Below are 10,744 nucleotides of genomic sequence, written 5' to 3' on the forward strand. Positions count from 1 at the left end.
AATGAAGGAAATCTTCATCTAGCATTATTTTCCGAATTTCGGGACCAGTGAACACGCCCTCCTTCAACTTAGCATCTGGCCAGTTGGGAAACTTGTTACATAGATATTTGAAACAGTTGCCACACCTAGGTAATGCTCTGACAAACTGCTTAATTATGCCCAGTTTGAGGTGCAGAGGTGGCAAGTGTATTCTTGTCTCTTTCACTAGAGGGTCACACTTGATATGTTCGTCCCCTGGAACCAATTCCAACTTTCGGGGCCACCGTTTTTGCATTTTATATTATGTTGTGTATTATAATAAACACTATAACACCATGTGAAGCTCAGAATATCAATCAGAATGTTATTATATCATTAAATATCATTACCTTTACTTACAAATTTACGCGATTTGTGCAAAGACTAGATGATACAATGTTTCCAGTAACATTTTCGAATTCAGGAGGTGGATATACGTAAGGAACGCCTACATTTTCGAAAAAAAAATAGCTTTTTTGACCTTAAAATTTGTTGCATTATATTATTGAACATAGTCTACAACAGGGATGGCGAACCTTTTCCAAGTAGTGTGCCATTTTAAGTCTGATTTATTATTCTCCACTGTTGACTGTGCCACTTGTTTTCCATTAAGGGATGTCTACAACCAAGAACCCCACCCCCCGGTGACTTCCTTTCTAGTTTCATAATATGTTATTTATTTATTCATTTACTGATTCATTTATATATTTATAATACATATATCTCGTAAATACATTTGATTGCATGTTCCGCGGGGCTGTATCTCAATTATGGCCATGGCGGTTTCCTTCCCACTCCTGAGCCTATCCCATCGTCGCCATAAGACATATCTGTGTCGGTGCGACGTAAAGGCCATAGCAAAAGAAATGTTTTTTTGCTATTTTGTTTTACGTCGCACCGACACAGATATGTCTTATGGCGACGATGGGAGAGGAAAGGCCTAAGAAGTGGAAGAAAGCGGCCGTGGCCTTAATTAAGGTACAGCCCCGGCATTTGCCTGGTGTGAAAGTGAGAAACCACGGAAAACCATCTTCAGGGCTGCCGACAGTGGGGCTCGAACCCACTATCTCCCGATTACTGGATACTGGCCGCACTTAAGCGACTGCAGCTGTCGAGCTCGGTGGTATGTAATTGTGACAGTCTGGTCTGAGGTTACGTCATGATGAAATATCTAAGTGTAACGCCGTATCGGGAAATCAATCATTTTCTCTTGAAGCCTGACGAGCAGTATGATATGTAAACACCCTTACGCTAAAGCTCCGTATGCTACTTATAAGAAAATGGTTGCTCGAAGTCAGCTTGCGTAATATGCTACATGCATAGAAGGCGTGCCGGATGCACTTGTGCTAGTCCATGTAATAACAACGTAATGGTCAACAATGTCTGTCTGATGTGTCATATAGGAAGTTATCATTATTCAAGTTGCGTATCCATTGCCTGTCGAGGACGAAGTATACCTACGAAGATCACACGCAGGCTTTCTCTTCTCATTCTTCTCACTGAAAACCCTATACGAACAGGTAGTTAGCGAGACGTAAAACTATTATTATTATTATTATTATTATTATTATTATTATTATTATTATTGTTATTATTATTATTATTATTATTATTATTATTATTATTATTATTAATCAATTTACCGTCCAGGGTTGGTTTTTCCCTCGGACTCAGCGAGGGATCCTACCTCTACCGTCTCAAGGACAGTTTTCTGGAGCGCAAGACTTTGGGTCGGGGTATTTAACTGAGGAGGAGGACCAGTACCTCACCCCGGCAGCCTTACCTGTTATGCTGAACAAGGGCCTTGTGGGGGATTGGAAGATTGGAAGGGATAAACAAGGAAGAGGGAAGGAAGCGGCCGTGGCCTTAAGTTAGGTATTATCCCGGCATTTGCCTGTTGAGTAAGTAGTGGGAAACCTCGAAAAGCCACTTCGAGGATGGCTGAGGGGGGAATCGAATCTCCTTCTACTCAGTTGACCTCCCGAGGTTGAGTGGACCCCGTTTCAACTATCGTACCACTTTTGAAAGAATTCGTGGCAGAGCCGGGAATCGAACCCGACTCTCCGGGGGTGTCAGCCAATCACACTAACCGCCACTCCACAGAGGCGGATATTATTATTATTATTATTATTATTATTATTATTATTATTATTATTATTATTATTATTATTATTATTATTATTATTATTATTATTCCATCGCTTTTTATACACCTGGCATTGTCGTGGGCGCGGTCTTTGTAGGACATATAAGCTATAATGCTCATGAAAGTTTTTCTTTTTAATTCAAAATGAGATTTATCGTATAAAGTGAATCTTGTGTGCGCGATTTCTTATGGAAGTGGATATTCCCTGTAAGACTCGTATCCATGTCTATTGAAAACATAAATAAAAACCCGCATTATACTTTCGGTTGAAGCTCTCTGTTATTCCATAAGAATATACAGTACAGTATATAGCTTCAAAAAACGAGGCCATGATGGTATTCTATATAATTATCAGTCAAATGAACGCTGTAACTTTTAATAAATCAGAAAGAGACTTTATAGAGCGGTAAGAGTATATACTAACTAAACGCGTAAATGTTGAACAAGCCAGCCGAGTGGCTTTGATGGTAGAGCGCTGCTTTCTGAGCCCAAGTTCACAGGTCCGGTCCCGGCTCGATCCACCACTTGAAATACGCCAGCATCGTGTCTGTATATTTACGGCACGTAACAGCTGTTGCGGTACAAAGTTTCTGGCTCTTAAACGTCTCCGAAAACTATAAAAAGGAATCCTTGGAGCGTAAAATCAGGAACATTAGTTATTATTAAATACTGAACACCAAAGAAATGCCGTAACCTCAAATGTAGTAATGAATTATTTAATCACAACCACCAAAAAAGGAACGTAACTTCAAATATATTAATGAATTATTTAATCACAACCACTTAGCCTGTGCCAAATAGGAAGCCGCTACTGTTGATTTTATGAAGTAAACATATTTTGGTTCGGGGAAAGTGATATTAAACGCAATGAAATTTTCCGCGGAGCTCAGCGTATTGAGAGAGGGTAGGAAAAAGCGACAATATAGCAGCCGCTTGGTTGGACCAAGAGTGGACTATTTGGCATAGTTTACAAATGACCATCGACGTTTTTTAATTTTATTTTTTGCTATCGCGTATGTAACCTGAAAACTGAAACGTAGTGTACCTTAAAATATACTGCATATTTACAGTGCTCATGCGTTCCAATCATACAACGAAAACAGCAAGTTCAAAAGTTCTGCCTAAAAATCGCCTTCCACCGACTCCTTAGTCTCTCCAAAGACTTCAGAGACAAAGTCTACATTGGGAGAATATTTGTCATGTATTGATAATTCAACATTCGATACCTTCAAGACATATTCAATAGCATGCTGCATATGTAATGATATTGCAGAAGTCCAGTGTAAATGTCTCGACCATGTATCCTCATGTGTAATGTTATGAGTTAGAGGGTTAGTAGTGCGGATAAAACTTTATAAAGTTACATAAACACGCATATAACAAACCTAATAACAAACATTGTGTATATCGAAAAGCTTAAGCACAGTTTACATCTGTAAAATGGAAAGGCCTCCCATTGGCGCAACAGCCCGGAAGGGCCATGGCCTACCGTGCGACCGCTGCTCAGCCCGAAGTCCTGCAGGTTACGAGGTGCCGTGTGGTCAGCACGACGGATCCTCTCGGCCGTTATTCTAGGCTTTCTAGACCGGGAAAATAGACAACCTGGGTGTGCGAAAAGCGGTAGAAGAAGAAGGATAGACAACAGCAACTTTTAAATGTAGCATAGGACGGGTTATGAACTGAACAGTATAATTTCCAACACACTAAGATGTGCATTTAGTTTTATATTTGGTACTTAATTATGGTCTATTTATTGCGTAATTGTGCAGGGCAGGTCATTCCAACTCAGAGTTTGAGGGCTAAGGAAACTCGATGCTTCCCCGAGGCTGAAAGACTCTATACCCCCATCTCGCAACTACGCTTTATCGCTGCTAGGTTCGCCATATTTCAAAACAGAACAAAAAAATCCAGGGGAATGTGACAAGTATTCTTTATGTGAACCTACAGTAACACAATTATTTATCACTCTATCATTTGTTGTATAATTCACATTTAGTTGAGTGCTTTTTGTTCTATACATGTTTAAAATGAAAAAAAAGGGACATGCACGTAAAATAGTAGCAATTTATTAGTATGTTGAATTTATTTCCTTCTTAAACCGTTCCAGGGTTGGTTTCTCCTTCGGACTCAGCGAGGAATCCCACTTCTGCAGCCTCAGGGGCAATGTCCTGGAACGTGAAACTTTGGGTAGAGATAAAACTGGGGAGGAGGATCAGTACCTCAACCAGGCGGCCTCACCTGTTATGCTGAACAGGGGCCTTGTGGAGGGATGGGAAGATTGGAAGGAAGAGGGAAGTAAACGGCAGTGGCCTTAAGTTAGGTACCATTCCGACATTTGGCTGGAGGAGAAGTGGTAATCCACGGTAAACCACTTCGAGGATGGCTGAGGTGGGAATTGAACCCCTTCTACTCAGGTGATCTCTCAAGGCTGAGTGGACCCCGTTACAGCCCTCGTACCACAGATCAAATTTCATGGCAGAACCGGGATCGGAACCCAGGCCTCCGGGGGGTGGCAGCTAATTACACTAACCACTACTCCATAGAGGCGGACTACACATTTAACTATTACAACTAATTTAAGACTATCAAAACTAATTTAATTTAAACCCTTGTAATGCTTACTTTTGCCATTCTATAAAATAAGTTTTCATTTTTTTTACCGGCCGAATTGGCCGTGCGGTTGGGGGCGCGCATCTGTGAGCTTGCATCCGGGAGAGAGTGGGTTCAAACTTCACTGTCGGCAGCCCTGAAAATGGTTTTTCGTGGTTCCCCATTTTCACATCAGGCAAATGCTGGGGCTGTACCTTAATTAAGGCCACGGCCGCTTCCTTCCAACTCCTAGGCCTTTCCTATCCCATCGTCGGCATAAGACTTATCTGTGTCAGTGCGACGTAAAGCAACTAGCAAAAAAGCCCGAAGATACAAACACATGTAACATATTTATTTCATAAATTCAAACATGTGGTGTTACAGAATCTTGTAGGTGAAATTAGTAGTTCGGATTACAAATGAAGATATATTTAAACAAATTGCTGAGAGAAGAACGATTTAGCAAATTTTGACCAGAAGAGGATTATTGATAAAACACATCTTGACTTCACGAGGACTTGCATATTGAGTTTTTGAGCCAAGTTTTTTCTGATAGTGGTTTAAAGTCGCACTGACACATCAAGGGGTTTCGGCGACGGAATGAGGAGGAAGAGCTAGGATTGGGAAGGTAGCGGCTGTGCCCTTAATCAAGGTACAGCCCCAGAATTTGCGTAGACTGACATAGGAAAACACGGAAAAACATCTTCAGGGCTGCCGACGGTGGGATTCGAAATGAACGTTTAGTAGGCAAGAAAGGCAAGGGAATGCCAAGCCATGAATATGATAAAAAGATTAGAATGAATGTTGGATGCAACAGTTATGAGGAAATGAAGAGGTTAGACCAGGATAGAATGGTTAGGAGACTTCACCACACCGGTCTATGGACTTATGACCCAAATAAAACGTCAACAACAGTATCACTTATGACAACCCCCTGAGAAACTTCTGTAGTTTAAAAATCAAGGCTGTCTTTCGATAAAAAGAAATTTAAAAGGGAAAGGCCATTCGGCCTTAAAACCTCAACCAAACCCCAAAATTAGTGAAAACGGCTCCAGTGATCCCATAATAAATAAGTAGGATAAGCTGAAGCAAGTTTCCCTGGTTGAATGATCAGCGTATAGGCCATCGGGGCAGAGGGGCGTTGGTTCGTTCTCTCCGTGTTGGTGAGTTTAGTTACTTCTGGCTTATTCCTCTGGCTCGGAGACTGGATATTTTTCTGAGTTTGTTTCTGCCTAAATATTTTATATTATTTTCAAGAGTGCCCTATTTGTACTCAAGAAAAGTGAAGCACGGGATATAGATTGTAACGTGTTGGCCGAGTAACAATTAGTGGCTTCTCATAGAGGCGGCAGCGGTTCGATTCCTAGCCAATGCTAGAGGTATTTTTTAATTTGAAAGTCACTTCCCTGTGGTTGGGATTCCACATAAAGCTGGAGGTCTCATGGTTATGACCACAATCTCAAAATTCACGTAAAACTACAGTCTTTTATATATATATATAGTTCAGGAACATTAAGCTGGTCCAACATATTATTCTTCCAGGCAGGTTCCTTGTAACCAGGCTCTCATTCAAGTTCTTGGCATTCCTCACCTACACTGCAGGATATGTATAAACTGATCAGCCTTTCTTCCGCTAATGACCATTAGGTTTACAAGGACGTTATTGCTTTCTCTTCACTATCTGCCCATGCTAATTGTGGGGGAATATCATATTTTATACGTGTGTAGTTTGTTGTTTTTATCTTTAATATATCCGTTAGTAATTGATCAGGCTGAGTGGGTCCAGCAGTAGAAGTGCTGGACTTCTGACCCCAAGATTGCGGGTTCGACCCTGGCTCAGGCCAGTGGTATTTGAAAGTGCTCAAATAAGCCAGTCTCGTGTCAGTAGATTTACTGGCACGTAAAAGAGCTCCTGCAGAAAATAATCCGACATCTCGGCGTCTCCATAAACGTTAAATTATAGTAGTTAGCGATACATGAAACCAACATTATTATTATTATTATTATTATTATTATTATTATTATTATTATTATTATTTAATTAGTAGTAGGATTTGGAGAGGCGTCCTGGAATTAAAGCTGGATAATGGAAGAATCATTATGTTAATCATGAGTAGATCCCGGAAGTTAGGCAAAATGCCTCTTTTTATCTAGGTGGATATATCGAAGTGTAACATAGAGACAAACATGTTTTCGTACGTTTGGGATCGGTAGGACCAGTTTTTATTTTGCCTTTTTAGCCTATTTTAGCTTACGTAGCCTATTTTATAGCTTAATGCCTTTCTTTTGCCTTTTTTAAGTTGTTGCGGATATTATCTCCTGTTATTTATACATTAAAATTAATCATTGGAAAGAAAAACTATATAATTCCACTGCATTAGTAATAATAATAATAATAATAACAACAAAGAAAAACATTTTAGCTTAATAGATAAAAAATAACATTTACATAAATGATATGAGGGTTGTAAGGCCATGTCCTTGCTACCTAAAATTATGTGCTGTTGGTGATTATTTTGAGAGGAAGAACAATTTGATAACCATCCTCTGATAACACTAATCAAAAGGAAAATGATAGAGGTCCGATATTCGAAAAATGAAGGTCTCGGCAAAAGAAAGGGAAGGATCACGAACAGCGCTAAAATGAAAGTTTCCGTGGGCCCCGCAAATCTAATACAGTCGGGGTCGGAAAAGAACAAGAATTGACCAAGGGAGCTCAGACAGGAAAGGTAAGAGCGAGGAACCTGACACAAGAAAGTGGAAGGAACGCCAGGCTCAGCCAAGGGGACCGTGGGCGCCAACCCACATTCCCAAGTTGAAGGGCCCTGGTCCCCCTTTCAGTCGCTTCCTCTTACGACAGACAGGGAATACCGTTGACGCTATTCTATCATCACCACCCACAGAGGGATGTAAGATTAACTACTAAAATATGATGCAGATGTGTGTAACTTAGCCTACATTAAAGCATCTTTATATTTCTATGCCCAATTTTTTGTCATTATAAATGCCTATTTTAATTATTTTACTGCCTACTTCCTAAATGTAAAGTCCTTATTCGCCTGCCTATTTAAGCAAAACTTCCGAGCTCTACTCATGAGTAAGAGGTGCTTTCTTAAACTCAACTTCAAGTACAATAATTAACGATTGTTCTCAACAAACTTGGTGACAGAGCAGGTTGTTTTAAAGAGGAAAGTCTGAAGGAATGGAGCAGCATGCAAGCTGCAGGTCTTACGAGTTTCTGAGTCTGTGACTTCGTAGTGAGAAATTTTGAAAGGAACTCGAGATCTTCCTTCCCAAGTAGGAACATTGACATTGCGTAATCTGACCGAACATCGCCCCACAATTGATTATAATCCAAAATCAAAGCTCTCCGCTTGTAAAAGTAAGCGCAATTAGAAGTGTGATGAATGGAACAAAGACGGAAGAAGACTATCCACACGCGATCCAACAAGTTGGTGCGGTGAACTGCGCACGAAAGTTTTCGAGGGTTAAAAGTCACGCCTTTGGCCAGACTTTGAGATGGTGATTTAGTATTAACTTACCGTGAAGAGAAGGTTGAAGAAGAAGAGCAAGTACTTGACAATGTCCATGCCGCAGGACTCCATGGTGCTTAGGGCTGAGATTCAGTGACCAGACTAGGCCACGACGAACGCAGTAAGCCTTCACTACTTCGATCGCCCTCATCACAAGCTCTCCTCATTGGTTCGCACGAAAGGAAAACATCACCATGGGAACGGAGTGCGGACAATGACCGCAGTCAGCAGTGCGGGTTACATTGGCTAATGACCACCGTGCAAAATGAATGCCCCTTCTTGACCCGTTTCTAAGACACGGGATTAGTCTTACTGGTAGAATTTAACTGTCAGGTCGCGATATCCACGAGATGAAATTATATAAATGATCTCTCTCCCTCCCACCACATTTATCTTTCTTTGTTGCCCTTCTTCAGTTCACCAATATAATTAACGTGTCCACAGTACGCGCTTCCTCTACCTCCTTCTCTGTGCACGATAAAAAGTGCACCATAAAAAAGACCAGCAACCTAAAGCTCAATAAATCCATCCCGACTTTTGGAGGCCTCTCTGAGTATAATTTTTCACCACTCACACGAGAGAAGTGAAGTAATGGTGCTTCATATCAATATGGATGAGTGACTTAATTGGTAAAGTTGCCACCTTCTAAACTACGATTCTGGCTTTGATTTCGGCATATAGTTTTTAAGAGTGTTTAAATCTTTCCCAGTAGATTTATAGGCAGTAGCGGTGACTAAGGGGGGCGAGGGGGGCATTCGTCCCCCCACTTTGTGAACAAAACATTATATTTTTATTCCATTTTAGCCGGCTGAAACTATGAATTATTGGAATTATTTAAAAAAAAATGTACGAGCCCTGTTATCTTATCAGCTAGCTCTTTAGTTTATTTTCTTTAATTATTAGCGTAAATACGTACAAAATGTCGTTCGTCGCGGCCAACCGACTTGCATAGCGTCTCATTAAGTAGTGGAGACGTTGCATGTGTTAGGGTAGCAGGGGTATGTCTTTTTGCCGAGATCAAGGACACTGAGGTATGATTCACCGATTGTCGCGCGCATTCATCCGTCTGGCAGTCTCTTTATTGTCTGTTAGTTTCTTTGTGTGTAGTCAAATACTAAATGATTTTTAATTTTATAATCACGCCTTAATTCTATTTAATTGTAATACATATGTATATTGTTCCTTTGGTGAAAGTTTTATTCTCTAGTCTAGTATGAAATCAACATCTGAAAAACTGTTATTACCACACTTATATTGGTAGAACCTTTACCTCTCTGTGGAAATTCGCCCAGAGAGCATAAAAAATGTACCACTTTGTAGCTTTCCTTCCATTTTACATGCATATACCCTCTGCCCCCCCCCCCCCCGCCCACTATATCCCACGAACCCGGGTACTTTTTGTTGTCCGTAATTTTGTTTCAAAACCTCCCCCCACCACTTTTAAATCCCAGTCGCCGCTACTGTTTATAGGCATTACAGACACGCAGCGGCGACATGCAAATCAGCAGCCTTTAACAAGCTATAATGTAATGCGGACTGCCATCATTATTATGTGTAGTTATATTTTTAAACTCCGAGGAATATTACTAATAAGCCAATTACACATATTTTTCTTTCTTCAGTTTATCCCTGTTATTTCTACTGTCGCTGGAGCCGCTCAAGCTCATTTTGGCGTCGGCCTAAGGTTTAAGACCCGATGTCGTTCCTGACGCCAAGTGATTTTTGAGATGAAAATCACAACCCAGGATTGATCGGGGTTCGATCCTCGACCTTCCGCGTGAGAAGCCATCAGCTAAGCTACTGAGCTAATCACGCCTCCCACTCCCGATTACACATACAGTAGAACCTCATTAATACGGACTAATTGAGGCTCTAGGTTGTCTGAATTAATTAAACAAAATAAGTTATGAAATTAGCCCGGATACATATTTAACTACTCTGTTCAGTAAAAAGAACGTGTACAGTACAGTACCTATTTTAAATTTAATAAATACAAAGGTTATTTAGTGTACAAGATTTAATACAATACAGTATTAGGACCTAAAAAATACGGAACAACTAGTGCAGTGCCGAATTTCATCGACCATACTTGACACGCTTACTAATGTAGCTTCCTCTGACATTAATTTCTTTCATAAATAACTCATGTAGATGCCTCAGATGTTCGTAATATGTAGATATGGTTTCATAGTAGTTATTTTCAACGTATTTAATGACAATGTTTAGATGGTCTTTAAATTCACTGAGGTTTGGCTTAGGGTTAATAATACCACCTGCTTCATCCTAGTCATATTCATCCGTTTAAGAGCATTCTGCAGTGATCATACCTTCAACGATCTCCCCCTCTGTGTATTTTACAACGTTGAGATCGTAATTCAGCTTTAGATTTTAATTGCATTTATGTATTACTATTATGATTATTATTTATTTATGCTTATTATGAGCGAATTATCCCAAT

At 40.3% G+C, this 10,744-nt stretch overlaps 1 protein-coding gene across 1 annotated transcript in view; it reads right to left on the reverse strand.

The window, feature by feature from the left end:
• LOC136863304 (CD63 antigen) overlaps positions 1-8,425 on the reverse strand; it is a 129,476-nt gene extending 121,051 nt beyond the window's left edge. Inside the window, exon 1 of the mRNA XM_067139688.2 lies at positions 8,296-8,425. Coding sequence (XP_066995789.1) covers positions 8,296-8,358 — 63 coding nt within the window. The 5' untranslated portion in view covers positions 8,359-8,425. The remainder of the gene's footprint in view (positions 1-8,295) is intronic.
• Between the last annotated feature and the right edge of the window lie 2,319 nt (positions 8,426-10,744).

This window comes from Anabrus simplex, chromosome 2 (assembly GCF_040414725.1).
Source record: "Anabrus simplex isolate iqAnaSimp1 chromosome 2, ASM4041472v1, whole genome shotgun sequence".
Lineage (NCBI taxonomy): Eukaryota > Metazoa > Arthropoda > Insecta > Orthoptera > Tettigoniidae > Anabrus > Anabrus simplex.